General features: G+C 43.7%; 1 protein-coding gene across 2 annotated transcripts in view; it reads right to left on the bottom strand.

The window, feature by feature from the left end:
- The window catches only part of LOC148043639 (SH3 and PX domain-containing protein 2A-like), a 140,945-nt gene extending 125,762 nt beyond the window's left edge, over window positions 1–15,183 (bottom strand). For both annotated transcript variants that reach the window (XM_087725789.1, XM_087725790.1), the window contains exon 1: window positions 14,327–15,183. In XM_087725789.1, coding sequence (XP_087581915.1) covers window positions 14,327–14,398 — 72 coding nt within the window. In that variant the 5' untranslated portion in view covers window positions 14,399–15,183. The remainder of the gene's footprint in view (window positions 1–14,326) is intronic.
- Window positions 15,184–18,981: the final 3,798 nt, after the last annotated feature.

Raw genomic sequence — 18,981 nt, forward strand, 5'->3', positions numbered from 1 at the left:
CTTTTGTTCTGCCTTCTTCGCCGAGGTGGGTAGGATTTTTTTCTTATTCTTATCCTCCACGAGGAGCGGGTCAAGGGCGGCCCCGAAGAGGGAGCGCCACGTGTAGTCAGCTGATGCCAGCTGCCTCTTTGACTTGTTGTCCGCTTGCCACTCCTGGAGCCAAAGAAGATGACGAGAGGCAATGGACGACAGCATGGCCCTGGAAGCAAACTTCATGGCATTCAATGTGGCATCAGCCGAGAACTGCGCCACCACCACTAACTTGTTTAGGTCCTGGTGCAGCCATATATCCTCTGGGGGAATGCGTTCCTGGATCTTCTCCATCCACAAGATAGCTGTGCGATTGAAGAACGAAGCCAATGCTGCTGCCTTGATGGCCCAGGCCGCAGACTGGAACATCTTCCTCAGCATCACTCTGCCTTCCTGTCATCCACTTTAAGGTTGTCAGCCACATCCTTGGCCACCAGAGAATCAGGGGACACCAAAGTGACCACAGGTGGGTCCATAGTGGGCAGTTGTAATGCCTGGGAAAAATCTGGCTCAATATTATAAAAATGTCTATCATTACTGCCGGGGTTAGGGAAGGCAGCAGGTTTCTCCCATTGCTTCTTCACCATCTCCAGGAAGAGATGAGGAGCCGGGATCTCCTCCTTAACAGCCTTGGGCTCAGAGAAAACCGGGTGCCAAGGTTTCTTCACAGCAGTTCCCTCTGTAGCACCATCTTTAGCCCCATCCTTCACTCCTTCCTTACCCTCCTCCCCCTCTTCCACCTTTGGGGTAGCACGCACTTTGCGTAGAAGAGATCGGAATAAATTAGGGGGGGGAAAGGCCAGTAAACACCAGAGGATCCAGCTTGGCATCCTCCTCATCCTCAGATAGGTCAGGGTCCCTTTGGGCCTTATCCCCTGTTAGCGAGCCTTCACTAACCAGGGAAGGGGAGATGGGGGAGCTCACAGGAATGGAGGAGGGACGTGCCTGAGAGGAGCTGGTTCTAGGGGTCCTGTCTTGATCCGATACCCGGGACCTGGTGGCCTGCTGCTGGATGGCAGTTGCAATGCCAGAGGAGATAGCCCTTTCAATAAGACTCTGCAACCCCCTGGGAAGATCATTCACATCCAGGGAATCCCAGCAGGAACTCCCAGGATCCTGAGCTGCCCCAGGCTGGGGAGCCAGAATAGGCCTAGGCAAGGCCTGATCCCCTGTGGGATCTTCATGAATACAGGAATCCTCCAGATCCATTTCCTGGTCCTCTAGGGAAAGGGGTGGAGATGGGGAAACCTCCCTAAAAAACCTGAGCCTACCCTGCTGGGCCCTCAACTACTCTGCTCTAGAAAAAGTTTTAGAAATGGCCTTATGCCTCCTAAGCTTATCTCTCTGGGTGGCATGTGAGGGACATGAGGCAGCAGCAGTCTTTTGAGCCCTGGCAGAGGCAGTAGGTCGCTGCCTGAAAGAACAGGGGAACAAGGGGGTGAAGGGGACCTTCCCGCTTCCTCCGCCACCTTTCCACTCACAGTCCTCCTTGCGAAGCCTCCTCCACACTCCTCACTTCAGCTGCAGTAGAGAGAAAGAGAAGGAGAGGAAGAAAACCTCTATCTCCCAAGCTTCTAGACAGCCCTCACTCCAACGCTGAGCACGGTGTTATTTGGAGGCTGCCGCTGAGGCTTGCCTCGGCTCCCAGCACCCACATGCCTTTTCGCTGCTCTGCGGCTCACCTGCAGCTTTAAAAAACTCTTTGTGCTCTTGCAAGCACTGCCGGTGCCAGCCGCTGAAGTCCTCAGCCAGTGAATTTTGCTGATGGGAGGCGGTAGGGCTGGAAATCCCAAGCTGCAAGCCTCCCAATCACCCAGGAGTCAGGCAAAGCCACCAAATGGTCCGGATGGTCCAAAATGGCCACCGCAAGGGCGACCAAGGCTTCCCCAGCCTCCAGCAAAGAGATGAATCTCCCTGGTGGTCAGTAAAGGGAACCACTGCAGATCACTTACTGGCAAGATAGGAGCCGTTTTTCCCAGAGGCTGTAGAGGCAAGGAGGATTCAGTAGTAGTATTAACAGGAGAAAAGTAGTTTTACGTCTCGTATCTGGCCGGACTGGGGTGAAACTGGATGTCAAGGGTGGAGCCCAGAGGTGTGGCTTCAGCTTCATCCCAGTCTCGTGGCCAATTGGGCGTGTTAATACCACTACTGGAGTTAATACCACTACTGAAGCCACCTGTCCCTCACTCTAGAAAATAGGAAAATAGTTAATTAACATGACTGACTGATTTTATTTAGTGCCAAATAAACTCAGAGCTGTTTAAGGGCTCCAAGTAATTTTGTCAGGGATAACTAGCTGATCACCAAATTAGTGTCCTTCTCAAGTAAATAGGATAACTGAATTAGGATATCTGAAAAACTTTAAAGCTCAATTGGTTCCTAGTTTGAAAGAAATGCTACAACCAATTTAATTGATGAGGCTGAAATCCTGTTAAATTCTTAACAGCAGAAACATCTGCAAAGGCAATCTCCAAATGGTACAAAGCTTGTTAAAAGTAGAGGCTATTGTGGTCTTTGTTCTCTACAGCTGAAGACAGACAGAACTCCAGAGTTATTGGATTATAAAGTACCTTTTATTTGTTTATATTCCTTATATCTGTGGTATTAACTTCTAGATTCTTCAGCTATAGCTAAAGCCTTTTGAATTTGCTCTTATACTTGGATTAAACCATGTATGACTTGTATTTTAACAACAGAATAAGTCTGAGCTAGCAAGGCAGGACATATATTAAAAAAATAACTTAATCCTGAATCTTTTGCATGTGGTGGGTAGCATTTGTTTGTTTGTCCATATTGTTTCCCATTCTTGAAGTAATTAATAATTAAAAATACTAGGCAAGCACTTCACAACACCCTCTTTGCATATGTATCTTAGATTGCTTTCCATATTTTTCTCTCATAGTATGAGAGAAATTGGAATTTCTGTCAATTAGTTTTCAGTCATATGTGTATATGTGTGTAGATATACCAGTAGATGTTTATTTATAAAATGTATTGGTTGTCCATCCTACACAGGATAACTCTGGGTGACTTACAGTGATAAAAAGTAGCTTTTATTGTAATCTAAATATGTACCTTACTGATTTATATCTTTTCTATACATTTCTATTTTCACTAATACTCAATGGTTGTTGATCTATTCTATAATTACAAATTTGCCATAACTTCTATGATTACATACTCCTCACATGTCAACACTAATTTTTCTTGTCTCTACTTTTCTCTATATCAGGGGTGTCAACTTCGATTTCATTGAGAGCTGCATCATTGTTTGACCTTGGGCCTAGGGTGGAAGGGCCAGAATGGGTGTGGCCAGTTTGATGTCACTCCTGTTGGGGACGCCTGTGGTGGCCCATACGGTCTGCGATTGAAAAAAAGCTCCGAACTCCATTTTCAGCACCCACAGCCTCCTGCAAGGCTCTGCAGGTGAAAAGACATACAGCCCTCCCAAGATTCATTTTCACTGGCAGAGGGTTACAGGAGGCCATGGCAACTAAAAATGGAATTCAGAGTTTTTTTCACTGGCAAAACACTTGGGCCACCACAGGTGCCCCCAACATGAGTGATATCAAACTGGCCACACCCACTCTGGCCCCTCCACCCCAGCCCATTTTCACTGGCAGAAGCACCATGGACCATTCCTTTACTGTTTCTTGGACAGCCCCACAGGCCAGATCTAAGTACCCCCTTGAGTTTGACACCCCTGCTCTATATCTGTTAAGATTAAGGTAGTCTTCAACAGTAAGAGCACAAGCAGAAGATGCTAAGTCTGATCAATGTGTTTCACACAGAAACAATGCACAGGAGAATAAAAAAGAAAAGCCCTATGCCTATTTGTAGGATAGTTGCTAACAAATGACTGTGTCAGACAAAACAAAGCCACAAACTATGAGCCAACCCCCTTTATTTACAAAGACAAATTACCTTCAGTACCTGAGGCTGAAATCAAGTTGGTAGCTCAGCTCAGACACATCAAAGCACTTGGTGATGTTTATATTAGCACAATATTGCAAACTGCTTTCCAGAACACAATCCTGTTTTGCTAAGTATGAGCAGTTTCCTTTCTCATGGACACATGGTTGTGAAGAGGAAGCAACATAAACACGGCTATTCACCAAAAACCAGCCTATATGCTGTCTAAGAGCAGCTGTTTCCACCAAAGAAAAGTGACACGGTTAAGTACCAAGGATCATTACTGAACTGTAATTCACAATTACGTATAGAAAATGTAATTTTTAGATTGCAATAGCATCAAAGAATCCTAGATTCTAGGAGTTTTGTTACACAATGTTCCTCTATCAGTTCTATTAGAAAGTTACGGTAGTCTGAAAGAGAAAAGAAAATATTACTTTCAGAGAGCAAAGAGCAACATACAAAGCTGAGTAACTTACTAAATAAATAAATACTTTAATACATGTCAGATTTTTTAAAAAGAAAATCCTTTACTAATGCAATAAGCGGTCCTAAATTTAACATGTTTTCCATACGAAGATGATGGGATGCAGACTAGATTTTTTGTCGAAAATGAAGTACTCACATGTATTGTTATGTGTTAGGGAAAGGAAATAAACAAAGAATTCTTTAACAGAAAGATGGAATATCATAGCCTAAGAATATATTTAACATATAGAAATAATCAAGTACAGGGTTTAAGAAAGAAATCCATTTATTCCATATTGGTTTTCTAAAGGATAAAATGACATTTCCTTATGCTGTGTCCATACAAACATGCCGCCTGAGTAAGCCTTTCAGCTTAAGATGCACCTTCTTCTTTACTTTTTTTTTTTGCCTATAGTCTCCATCTTTCATTTCTTCCTTCAGTTTGGTTTAATATTCTTAAAGAATCTTTAAGCAAACTTATTCCCACCTCAATAAAATACTTGAATAAACAAAAATATCCACAGAAACACACACATTTTGAAAGCCCATGAAGATCCCGTGAACAGGGCAGTTCTGTAAGCTGCTCACATTTCAGCCACTATTTTCAAAGATGTGCTTTTTATTTTGTGCCATCAATGACTGAAATTGAACATGTTTTACTATTTGTAAAATATTCCTTTCATTTGTAGAAATGGAGGAGACTCTGTTAAGTCTAATTTTTGTCACTTTTTGTACTACCAGTTGTGTTGTTCTGGAATGAACCTGACTCCTCAGATTTAACTAGTTATGGTAATTATAGGTATTACAAGATAGGCTGTATGGTGGTTCTAATTCATGGAAGTGCTAGGAAAACGATGCAGCTGCTTCTTGAAGATGCTACATTCCCATCCACATAGCATCTTCTAAGAATCAAATCTAAAATACCTCACTGCTCTACTATAATATTTCTCCTTGTGTGAGAGCATTCAATAAATGGAACACTTTTTACATAAATCTTTGGATGAAATCTGGTTAAGGATATCTGCATAAGGAAAAAAATCACATGTCCTAATGAAACGAAGATTTGAGCAAAGAATTCAGTAAGTAAAGGAGAGGCACAAGATAAACATCTACAAATGAAATTACATATATGTAGACTTTCTTAAGTTTGATAACATCTACATTTCCTGGTACATGATAAAATTTTAGGTGGATTTTCATGATTCACATTCACAAATATTTAAACATGTTGTTTGTTTAGGATGTTTAGGATGTTTATTAACATTTGTAGGCCGCCCTTTTCCCTGAGGGGACTCAGGGCGGCTCACATAAAATCAGGGAGGGGAAATACAAACAATGACATAGACACATATAATAAAAGTAATAAGCAACATACATTCATCATTCGGGAGGGGCAACTATCCTTGTCCCCAGGCCTGACGGGCTAGCCAGTTCTTAAGGGCTGTGCGGAAGGCCTGGACGGTGGTGAGGGTACGAATCTCCACGGGGAGTTCGTTCCAAAGGGTCGGGGCTACTACTGAGAAGGCCCTCCTCCTTGTAGTTGCCAGCCGGCACTGGCTGGCCGATGGAATACGGAGGAGGCCCAATCTGTGAGATCTAATTGGTCGCAGGGAGGTAATTGGCAGAAGGCGGTCTCTCAAGTATCCAGATCCACTACCATGCAGGGCTTTATGGGTGACTAATAGCACCTTGAAGCGCATCCGGAGATCGACAGGTAGCCAGCGCAGCTCGCGGAGGATAGGTGTTATGTGGGTGAACCGAGGTGCACCCACAATCACTCGCGCGGCCGCGTTCTGTACTAGCTGAAGTCGCCGGATGCTCTTCAAGGGCAGCCCCATGTAGAGCACATTGCAGTATTCCAGCCTAGAGGTCACAAGGGCCCGAGTGACTGTTGTGAGTGCCTCCCGATTCAGGTAGGGTCGCAACTGGCGCACCAGGCGAACCTGGGCGAATGTCCCCCTGGTCACTGTATGCTCCCTAATATCTAAGATAAAGTAGGAGATATGACGAGCAATTATATACTTAAAGTGACCTTTGTGCAGCAGTCACCTTGAATTGGAATACCATAAAAGAGGTATGGGTTTTTTCCCCCCAAAGCTAACAAAAATAACAAAAAGCTTTCCACACTGGAACAGAGATACTCAAAAAGACCAAACAAAGCACATGAAAAAGCCCCGAAGCAAGCGTTATAACAGCAGCTGGATTCACTAAGCTGGCACTAATGTAGAGAAATGAAGAAAAAGCATACATCCATGTGAATTTGGTCCATATATGAATTTTGCACATTTTGTTTAATACATGTATATATTTTAAGAGCATCTGTAATGAACTCTGCCAAAATCAATCTGTTATATCAAGCAATATGGTAGAAGTTTGAGAAATCAAAGACCATCCTCTGGGCATTTTGAATGGAAAGAACAGAAACTGAAGCTCGAATTAAATTATAGCAGCATTAATCATTTTATGTAGAAATATATCTCAGCTCAACAAGTTCTAAGATTTCTACTATTTGACTGCATTTCTACAATCAGAAGTCTAATTATCTGCATATCCATAAAATCAAGATAATATTGTTACCAAATAATGGATTTTTTTCAACTTTCTACATAAGAAAATATACAAAGGTGGTTACAGGCTTGTATTCAATCAGCCCTTGAAATTAACAGCATTAAATGGAGAAATCTAGCAAAGGTATTGTCATGAAATTAAAAGAAAATATGTTTATTTAATTCACTTGTCTTCTTAAGGACAGAAATGCTTTACAAAGGTAAAATACTGGTTAAAGGCACAAGGATCTCAACTTTCAAAGCACAATACTTTGAAAAACTTCTAAAGGAAAAACCCAAAATTAAGTTACTCAGCCCCACACAGCCTTAACACATGCAACAGAAATGACCATTGTAATATTTAATATTTAGTGCCATTGCCTAAGTCTAATTCTCAGTGCAAATTCAGATCTTTCTATATGTGTCTCAATTTGAAAAGTACTGTGGTCACAATCCAATCAATTAAGTATAAAGAATCAAATATTGTCTATGACTGAGAATAAATCTAATTTGCAGAGAAATAGTCATACTAGTCTGTTGCAGAAAAACCAACAAAAGACCTTCAGCACCTTAAATTTCAACCCATTATCTTAAGCCAGTGATGGCAAACCTTTTCTGGCTTGCGTGCCAAAAGCGGGGGGAGTGCAGGGGGGTCATGCGTAGGTGTGCCACACCCATAATGCAATGCGTGACCCCAACACGCATGCGCACATAACCAGCACTCCCCCCCCCCATTTTTGCATGCTTTTTTCGCCCTCTCCAGGCTCCAGAGGCTTTATAGGAGCCTCGGGAGGGCAAAAACAGCCTCCCCCCCTGGAGGCCCTCTGGAGGCTTCAGGAGCTTCCCTGAAGCCCCCAGAGCGCAAAAAAGGGCCCTATGGGCAAATTGTAAGTTTGGGAATTGACTTCCGGTTTGCTCGTTGGGCTGGTTTTTGTCCTCTGAAGTCTTCAGGGACCTTCAGGAGGCTTCCTTGAAGGCTCCGGAGAGCCTTCATAGAATCCTCCGGAGAGTCTTCATGGAATCCTCCTGAAGGCCCCTGAGGATGAAAAATGACTTATGAACAAACCAGAAGTTAATTGCTGAACTTCTGGTTTGCCTGTAGGGCTGGTTTTTTTGTGCTCCGGAGGCTTCAAGGTAGGTCCTGAACCCTTTGGAGGGCTTCATGGGGGGGGCAGGGAGGCTGTTGTTGCCCTCCCCGGGCTTCTATAAAGCCTCTGGAGCCTGGGGAGGGCAAAAAATGGAATGAGCCACATTCTCTTCTCTTGATCTATTTACAGATCATCTCGGATAATCCATCCATCCATCCATCCCCTTTTAAAGGTATAACCTGTCAGAAAAACAATGCTTATTTGTTGCTTCTTCTACCTGACAAGGACTGTCTTCTTAGGTGGTCCAATTCTGAGCCTCTATTTGATCCACTTACACTAAAGATTATTGCTGATCTTAGTGATCACCACTGTTACTGTACTTGTATTACATCAACATTATGGTTATCTTGTTTTCCTGTATTTTATGCTTTCTTTTAACTTTTATCTTTAATTTTAAGTTTGTTTATATGTAGTGTTTTTTGGCTAAAGGTCATAGTAAATATTTGTTGTTATGCATTATGGCATAAGCTTTACTATCATTTTATTCCCAATCTCAGGATGATTGATTCGAAGGGCCTGTCAGGGAATGCGGGGGCTATGGGGGTGGGTGGAGGGACCACGGACACGGGAGTGGGCCGGAACATTACGGTCTTAACAGGGAGGAGCAGATATGGCGGGGACTTTAGGGCTGGCCATTACCGGGGAAGGAGGGCTCGCTACGTCACAGAGATCCCTCCTTCCGGCCCTATGAGTCCCACTCCAAGGCCAGATGGCGTGAGTAATCAGGACCCTGGTCTCAGGCTGCTGTCGCTAAATGCCAGGTCTGTAGTTCACAAGGCTCCCCTCGTCCGGGACCTAATTTTAGACGAGGGGGCAGACCTGGCATGTATTACTGAAACCTGGCTGGGCCCAGAGGGAGGAGTCCCCCTCACTGAGATGTGCCCAGAGGGTTTTCAGGTGCTTCATCAGCCGCGACCCCAGAGAAGGGGTGCAGGTGTGGCTATTGTTATCCGAGAGTCTCTAGCTCCTCGTAGGATCCCTGCTCCGGAGCTTGTCGGGTGTGAGTCCTTGCTGGTGAAGTTGGACTTCAAGGGTCAAGTGGGCTTGCTGTTAACGTACCTGCCTCCCAACAGCGTTGCAGCAGCCCTCCCCTTGCTCCTCGAGTCAGTAGCCGAGCTGGCAATTAAGTTCCCAGGCTTATGATTCTGGGGGACTTCAATTTGCCTTCGCTTGGCAAGCACTCTGATGGAGCGCAGGAGTTCATGGCTTCCATGACAGCCATGGGCTTGGCCCAAGTAATTCGGGGCCCGACTCACTCGGCAGGTCACACGCTCGACCTCGTATTCCTCTCGGAGCAGTGGAGTTGTGATCTTGGTTTGAGGGGTAGTGAGATCTTACCCCTGTCATGGTCGGACCACTACCTACTGAGGCTTGACTTTCAGAGACCAAACCCCCCACTGTAGGGAGGAGGAACCGATTAGGTGGTTCCACCCCAGGTGCCTTATGGACCCTTTGGGCTTTCAGACGGAGCTTGGCGTTGTTCCTGATACCCTCGCCCGCAGTCCGGCGGAGACTCTGGTTGCTGCCTGGAATTCAGCAGCATCAGAGGCTCTCAACCGGATTGCGCCTTTACGGCCAATCCGAGGCAGTGGATCCAGGAGGGCTCCTTGGTTTACTGAGGAACTCCGGGAGATGAAGCGCCAAAAGAGACGCCTAGAGCAACGATGGAGATCCAGTAAGTCTGAGTCAGACCGAGCACTATTAAGATCCAGCATCAGACTCTACCTTCAGGCAATTAGGACGTCAAAAAGAACACATATTGCCTCTCTGATAGCTTCTGCTGAGTTGCGCCCAGCCGCCTTGTTCAGGATAACCCATTCCCTCCTGAACAGGAGGGATACGAGCGATCCTTTGCAAGGCAGAGCTGAGGAATACGTCCAATTTCTCGCGGATAAAGTTGCTTGGCTTCAGACGGACCTGGACTCCAATTGCGCAGAGCCAGCCGAGGAACCAGGGGAGAATCTGGAGCGACATCTCTGGATTGATTTTCAAGTTGTTACCCCTGAGGAAGTGGACAAGGCCATGGGAGCTGTAAGTGCCTCCACATGTGTGCTGGACCCGTGCCCCTCCTGGCTGGTTGCTAACAGCAGGGTGGTGACACAGGGCTGGATCCAGGCGGTTGTTATCGCCTCCCTTCGGGAGGGGTTCTTTCCCCCCGCTGAAGAAGCCATCTTTGGATCCAGCCGTTTTAAATAACTATCGTCCAGTCTCCAACCTCCCCTTTGTGGGGAAGGTTGTTGAGAAAGTGGTGGCCTCTCAGCTCCGGCGGTCCTTGGAGGAAAACGATTATCTAGATCCCTTTCAGTCGGGATTTAGGCCTGGCTACAGCACGGAAACCACTTTGGTCGCGCTGACCGATGATCTCTGGAGAGCCAGGGATGGGGGTCATGCCTCCGTCCTAGTGCTCCTTGACCTCTCAGCGGCCTTCGATACCATCGACCATGGTATCCTTCTGCGACGACTGCGGGAGGTGGGGGTGGGAGGCACTGTTCTACGGTGGTTCTCCTCTTACCTCTCAGACAGGTCGCAGTCGGTGTTGGTCGGAGGGCAGAGATCGACCCTTAGGCCCCTGAATTATGGGGTGCCGCAGGGTTCGGTCCTGACCCCCCTCCTGTTTAATATCTACATGAAGCCGCTGGGTGAGATCATTCGACGGCACGGGATAAAATACCATCAGTATGCGGACGATACACAGCTGTATCTGTCCGCCCCGTGCCAACTCAGTGAAGCGGTTGACGTGATGTGTCAGTGCCTTGAGGCTGTTAGGGTCTGGATGGGGGTTAACAAGCTTGCACTCAATCCGGATAAGACCGAGTGGCTGGTGTGTTTCCCTCCCACTAATTCGCCAAGGTTTCCATCTCTCAGGCTGGGGGGTCAAACAGTACACCCCTCAGACAGTGTTCGCAATTTGGGAGTCCTCCTGGACCCACAGCTGACTTTTGAACACCACTTGTCGGCTGTGACCAGGGGGGCATTTGCCCAGGTTCGCCTGGTGCACCAGTTGCGTCCCTACCTGAACCGGGAGGCCCTCACAACAGTCACTCGTGCCCTTGTGACCTCTAGACTGGACTACTGCAATGTGCTCTACATGGGGCAGCCCTTGAAGAGCATTCGGAGACTTCAGCTTGTCCAGAATGCAGCCGCACGAGCGATTGTGGGTGCACCTCGGTACACCCACGTTACACCTATCCTTCGCGAGCTGCACTGGCTGCCTATTGGTCTTCGGATACGCTTCAAGGCGCTAGTCGTCACTTATAAAGCCCTTCATGGTATTGGACCTGGGTACTTGAGAGACCGCCTGCTGCCAATTACCTCCAATAGACCGATTAGATCCCACAGATTAGGCCTCCTCCGAATTCCGTCCACTGGCCAATGCCGACTGGCGACCACCCGGAGGAGGGCCTTCTCTGTGGCTGCTCCGGCCCTTTGGAACGAGCTCCCCTCACCACCCTCCAGGCCTTCCGCAAAGCCCTTAAAACCTGGCTGTTCCGACAGGCCTGGGGCTAATGAGCTTTTGTCCCCCCTCGAATGGTATGGTTGTTGTTTTTTTTAAATTGTGGTATTGTTTTGTTCGTCTTTTTTATTCCTTATTTGTACCCCCCCCTTGACTTGGGTTGTGAGCCGCCCTGAGTCCCCTTTGGGGAAAATGGCGGCATAGAAATATAATAAATTCAATTCAATTCAATTCAATCTTCATCAGCTGTATGGAACATTGTGATCTGCAAGTTAATGTAGGAACACTGAAGATTAGCAAAGAATTGGAAAGACAGATGAATGGGAAGGAAATGTTCAAAGTGGAGACAGTGATGCTTATACAATGGCAAATGATAAAACAGTCATTGAGGATGGTTAATGAATAACAGAACTTGCTTCTTTATCTAATAAAATTTGCATGACTAATGTAAATATCCTTCTTATACAATCTTATGCACGTTATTCCAAACTTAACTGGAAGGCCATTAAAATGCTAATGTTACCCCTTACTTGGCCTGATTTCTTTCATCCCAGCTAATATATTTATTAAGCCTACAATATTTTAAATGCTTTCATCAGCATCATCTACAACAGGGTTGTCAAGAGGGTGGGCACCGCCCCCTCATTTTGGCCAACAGGGTGCTACAGGAGCCATCTATACTGTCTCACCCCCAGCCCCGCCTGTGGAGAACTACAATGCTGATCCGGCCCTCGAAGAAATCCGGTTTGATACCCCTGATCTACAAGCACACAAATCCCAGAATTGTGGAAGTTACAGTTCCAATGCTATGTTAGAGAGAAGCCTCTCCACCTATCCTATAAAAGAACTGAAATACTTGAAATACTTATCCTGCAGAATACAACAGCCTTTCAATCTCTACATTCACTTCAGTTGCACTTTGCTTTATATATGCAGAACACGTGATTATTTCTATTAATGGGGTAACATCTGGACAAGTGATATTATTGATTTTAATAGTTTTAAGGAGGGGCGCACAACAAAAATTAAATGTCATAGGGATGAAAAATTAGGGATGCCCTGGATAAAACCTAGTTTTGATTTAATTTAATTTATTTTAATTTTATTATAAAGTACACATTCTTTATGTGATTTCTCGCATATACTTCTCTCACATATCGATCATAAGGGATAATCAAGGGATTTTTCCAAAGGATTCTGGTAAAACCCAAAGCTTTTTGGATGGGGGAGCATGGCTTTTTGGTGCCTATTACGCATTTCTAATTTAAATGGAGATGAAAAATATAAACATACAGTTATGTAGCTATTTATTACTTATGACTACCAAATAAAACCTTTATATATTGGGTAGCATGTTACTGAATTACAGGTTTTGAAAGGGAGAATAAGAGAAGGGAGAACTGTTTTCATGCACAGCTTATGAGTTTGCAGGAAAGGTCTGACTAGTTTACCATGTAAATCATTGATTGATTCTTCATTTATTCTGGAATCAATTATTTTTATGCTCTTACATTTTAACAAAGTGTCCTCAACATCAGCAGTTGAAAACCCAAGAGCACAGTCACAATTTGCACTATAGGTGAGTTTCATCCTAACAGTACCACGCACATGTCCTAGCTTGCACTCCACTGCTTACTGCTCAAGCTGGCTCAGTTAAAGTGAATTTAAGTTCATGCATCATCATTGCTTAGATCCCCATTAGAAAGTCCTGCAATGTCATTTAGTAACTACAGGCTGACTGAAAAACTAGGACTCTCACTTTGGAAAATTACAGAAATTATACTTCTTAATTTAGGTCAGACAATATGCCTTTTTGATTGCTGATTTGTGAGGCTGAAGTAAGTGATCAAGCAAACGTATATTGAATTCTAGAAGAATAGAGTTACAAAAAATGTTTCACAAAGAGAGGACAAAGAGAACCTAAGGGCATTGTACCAAATGCACAATAAGGTTACAGCTATGAAGTTGGGTGAAATAAATTGGTATAAAAGTGCCAGATGCACTTCATGTGATTCCCTAGGAACAGCAATTAACGGTCAGTCTAAAATACACTCTTGATTAATGTTGGCCCAGCCAATAATAAAAGTCATAGATGTAAAATAATTTTTCAACAGTTCCTACAGTGTTTCTCAACCTTGACAACCTTAAAATTTGTGGACTTCAACTTCAAGAACAGCATTCTGCCTGGGGAATTCTGGGAATCCATGCCCACATCTTAAAGTTGCCAAGGTTGAGCAATGTGTCCCACATTAACAAGTCATGCCAGTTCCTAGCATCCTCGGCTGAAATACTGTAGTCAAGGATTTCATACAGGTTCCAATTCCCATTTTAAATGACACCACAAGGGGTCTCATTTTACACTTATACTCATTTGGCATGCTTTTTGGATCCCATTGGAGAGGCTTTTACCCCCACCTGTTCCATAAATTTCTGATGCCCAGTACTCAGGTTCTCTCATCACATGAAACTTATTCCAGAGACATTGATTGCATTGTTAGTGGCAACTGCCCAAAAAAGAAAAGCCCCTTTGCTGTCCCCTTTGCCATACCAAAGGGGCTGCTAAGGCAGGTTTGCAAACGGGAAGGAACACATACCAAAGTGAACCGACTTCCACCTGCCACCCTTCTCAAATTCTGTCTGGCTTACTGTAGTAATAAACCCAATAGTCAAATCGGTCAAAGGCTTCTTTCCCCTTGTCAGGACCCGCAGCATTGTGTACTAATAGGCACCCAGGCCTTCACTGCAAGCATTATTCATCCTCTACTCACATAGTGTTTGGAAGGATTTCGCCTTTTTTCCACGTCCACCACATTAGCATCCAGTACAGTGTAGGACAGCATCTTCGCAACCCCAGGAAAACCAGGAAACGCAAAAACAGTCCAGATGTATCCTTGTATTATGATGACTGCGCTTATTCTTTGGCTCCTCGGCACTCAAGGAGGATTTCCTAGGAAAACAGAACCTCCTCTGCCCCTCAGCCTCGCTTTCTTTCCCTTGCTGGTACAAAACGAACAAACGAAACGCCTTCGACTTAGCTTTCCCGAGTACTTTTTTCCCTCCTTTAAAAAAAAAAAAATCACGCGGGAAACGACCTAAATACGGCCATAAGCCAGCGCGTCCCGCAAGCGCAGGAGCACACAAACACACACACACACACTTCAAACTCTTCTCCCTCCTATGCAGGAATATTTGAATTGTCTGCAGTTAGTTCCAATGTTTCATCCTGGTGGAAAGGAACTCTTCTCGTCCGGACCGCATTGGAGCGGACGGGCGGCGGGGAGGAGTTGAGTTCTGGGAAAGGATCAAGTTCTGCACACCCCTTACACAGATCTCGCGTACTGCGTGTGTGTGTATGATATGTGTGTGCGTGTGTGTCTGCTCCTCTTATTCGCTCTCCCTGCCTACCTACCTCTTTCCCCTCCTTTTGCCCCCTCCCGCCCTACACCGGAGTGAGTCGCCGCCGTGCAGTTATCCTCGCCGCAGCTCCTTGTCTGACAGCAACTGATCTTTGACAAGGCTTCCCGCTGCAGCCCCGACTGCCTGGGGGGTGAGGGCGGAAAGGGAAGAAACGGACGGAAGATACGGAGGGGGCTGGTTTGGGTGGGGAGGCGAGCGAGCGCGCGGCTCTCTTCCCCAGCTCCGGATTCCCGCTGCCGTCGTCCTCGCGGCCAGGCGAGGGGCTGGGAGGGCGGGGCTGGATGAATAGGATGGCCGACAGAGGAGGAGGAGAGGACGGCGCTGCCTACCCCCACCCACCGGCAGGAGAGCGGAACGGGGAGGGGGCGATCACCTCTCCACGCCCAAAGCCCCAGGGAAGCTGAGATGGGCGGCGGCCACTTAGAGCGACTAGTCGGCTGGCAAAGGTTTTGGCATGGGCAGGAGGAGGAAAGAGGGAAAAAACTGGTGTTTCAGGCGCTCGCTTCTTCTCTTCTCTCTCCCCCCCCCCCCGGTCCCTGGCGACAAGAGAAAAAGTGAGACGGCGGCTGTGTGGCAGAAAAGGAGAGAGGGGCTCGAATCTCCCGGATTCTCACTTTATGCAATTTAAAAGAAACCCACGTCGGATGCTCCCCCCCCACCCTTACTGGGTGCTCTCCAAAGTGCTCAAGAAACCAAAAGGGTCTCGGTTGTATTGTATAGTCTAGTTGGCCTGCATACATTCTAGTCAGTTCCCCTCGAAAACATCCCCCCTTCTCTCTCTCTGCCTCCCTCCATGAAGTTACCCAATCCGGTATCCTAAATGCAGAGAGAGGCAGGTAGGCTGCCCACCTAGGGCTCCGAATTTAAAAGTCCCTGCTGGTGATCTGCTCTAGACAATGAGACAGACTAGATTTGACTTAGAGATTGCAAAACCTATTTTTGATGACAGAGGCTGCTGCTCATGCTGTGGAGTGCAGACCAGGTCTTCCACTCCAAAGACTCCCACGAAGCAGAAATCAGAGTTGTTTGCTGAGATGGACAGTTATAGAAATCAATTAAATACATTTCCAAATACATATCCAGAAGATTTACCCATGACATGAGAGAATTCGAGAGCCACAAGCTAGGGGGTTCCAAAAAGTTGGATGATATTTTCCAATGACCATGAGCCATTTATTTGAGTGGAAAAGGGGATCTGTGGCTCTGCGGATATCACTGAATTAAAATGCCCAACATGCCATCAACTAGCTGGGGCAGGAGGGAATTGAAGTTCAATAATTTCCAATGGGCTGGTAACTTTCCAGCCCATTGTATACCTGTTCAGTAGGCTGCAGCATAGGTCAAATTGACTTGTAGGACATTCTCTAAAATTGCCAATGAAAAGGGCTTAGTTCAACTGGCAGCCTTTTTATCAGTTTGCATCAGAAAATGAGATGGGAAGCAAATCCCTTTCATCAACTGTTCTCTGTTAAGCTCATCCTCTCCCTAAATTGCATGCAACCATAATTTTATGGCTTATAGGAGGAGGAGCTTAGATGTCTGAGCTTGTGCTTTTCTGCCCTTCCCATTCTCCCCACCCCCTTTTATGTTATATTTTTTTAGATCCTGTGGGTAGGAACTTGGTTTAGGTTTTCTTTCTTTCCATTGATTGTAAACTTTTCAGTGGGCCTTGGAGACTGAAGAATGGGGTATGTAGATGCTTCACATATTTAGATGAATTAAAAATTCAATAAATACAAGTATATTACAAAGAATCTCCACAATTTATTTCCTCATCAGTTAGATCCATTTTTACAATTTTTTTAAATGCCAAAAGCAGGAATAAACAAGCCTTTGCCTACTGGCTGAAAGACAAGAAAAAAGGGAATTCCAGTGCCTGAAGCAGACGTCAAGATCTTTCCTCATGCTGCCATCAAACAATTTTTATTTAATTGCAAGCATATAAATAATTTGAGCATATTTTGTATGGCATCTAATTGAATCCCAGTCTAAGCTTCCAAGGCCAACATGGAAATATATAATTTGAAATGCAAGTTGTCGGGAGTAAAGTTACAGCATTTGTCTATTCAGAAGAGTGTAGATTAACTGAATGTATAACTCAATTAGTTAGATTAAAATTGGCTAATATACCTTTCATGAAATACAAGTTTATACCCCTCTATCTTATTTCAACAAACAGGAAGTTAAACCCCAAAAAATATTTTTATTTGACTTTTAATAGAATTAATAATTAATGTTAGGTTATTCCCTCCTTTCCAAATCTTTTGCACCTGTCACAGTGACTGGGTTTTAAAGATGAGTGAAATATAGTAGGGAAAGGGATCTAATATCCAACATTTAAGAGAAAGGTTATCCAGGTATTTACATTAAATTAAAATGAAATTAATTAAAGTCTCGGTTCTGAAGGAATTTGCAAAATTGTTTTACTGTTTTATTTTATCGAGGAAGAGAAAATGATACATTGTATATAAAAGTATCCATAGGGAAGAATATAGTGATTTAACCAAGCTCTATTGCAAATTGCAAATTTAATCAGGAAATGATGGAAAATAAGAACAAAAGCCAGGCCTCCACTGTATGAAAGTATGAAAACTATGAAAAATCACCTGATGAGGAGATGGGTGGCAAACAAATTTAATGAATAAAAATAAATTAATAAAAACCATTAATAAAAAACAGGCACAATACAAGGGATCATAATATCACTTTAGTAAGACTCATATCTTTCTATAAACTGGATTGTAGAGCTTATACGTTATATTAAAGATGAAAATAATTTTGAAGTGATTTATCTTGGTCAGATTTTTTTTTACATCTCATAAATCTGGCATTTTCACAGAAGTGTGTAGATTTTTTATATCCACTATATCTAAATATATAAAATACAAATTCAAAAACCAGACTAGAAAAAAATCAATATTGAAAATGCAGTTTAGTAGAAAGATATATGTTAAATATATTAAAACTCTTTGCAGTGTGCTTTTGCAAAAGGAAATTTAAAAAATACTAGCCAGATTTTTTAAATTATATTACTAAAGTTTCATGAAGCATATTTTTCTCAGTCATGAAGTACGTACAGGTCTCATTTTGAACATGGAAAATCACCTTAAATTTAAATATGTATTTAAATAAAATATTTAAACATTTACATATGTAAAGAAACTTCATTACAAAATATAAGTTCCATGATACATATAAAGAAACTCCTGTATTAAATATAAGTTTTCCAAGTTTGTTTCAACAGCACCACACAGTGGCAATAAACATATTTGCAAGTTAGGTTACTTTTGTTTCTGTTAAGATAATTATCAACTCATAAAACAGATTACCATGAGAATCCAATTTTTATGGAAGAATAAAAATCCATGATGCTTTTGTCATCAAAGTTACAAGATAATGAAATGGAGAAGCTTTAGATTTCAGAATAGCAGAAATGTTTTTTCCTTGACTAAATTGTTTTTATGAACATCCTTGATACTATATTATAAAAGAAAGGGAAACTAAACTTCCCGATTATTAGATCCTACAGTAAATATTAAATAAGAAAATACTTTGTAATTTAAAAGTTAAGTATTAAAATTTTAAATATTTTAAGAAAAAGATCTGAAACTTTATTTAGGAAATCTGTCTTCCTTACAGTCCAAAAGACTTGAAGGGTTTTTTCACTTTGGATCATACATTGTAGAAGACCAGTGGCTTTTAGAAGACATACAAAGGGCTTTTGGTGACAAAATCAGATTTGTGGATAAAACAAATTACTCTCAACCGATAGCATCACTTGGAACATGACTTACCTACTGAAAATCTGATGAAAGGATGTGTTAAAATGTAGTAATTTTAGGAACCTATCATTGCTTCTTTTTTTTTTCTAGGAAGAGGTTATCCTTCTCAAAGGTCTCTGACTAAAATAATTCCATCATTCCATTGTTCCTGGGTAGATTATTTTAGCTACAATCTTTACACTGGCTTCCTATAATAATTCCAAGTAGTGAAAACATGGTTGAAT

This window comes from Thamnophis sirtalis, unplaced genomic scaffold (assembly GCF_051295495.1).
Source record: "Thamnophis sirtalis isolate CommonGarterSnake01/CBP01778 unplaced genomic scaffold, rThaSir2_p1.2 scaffold_11, whole genome shotgun sequence".
NCBI classification, from domain to species: domain Eukaryota; kingdom Metazoa; phylum Chordata; class Lepidosauria; order Squamata; family Natricidae; genus Thamnophis; species Thamnophis sirtalis.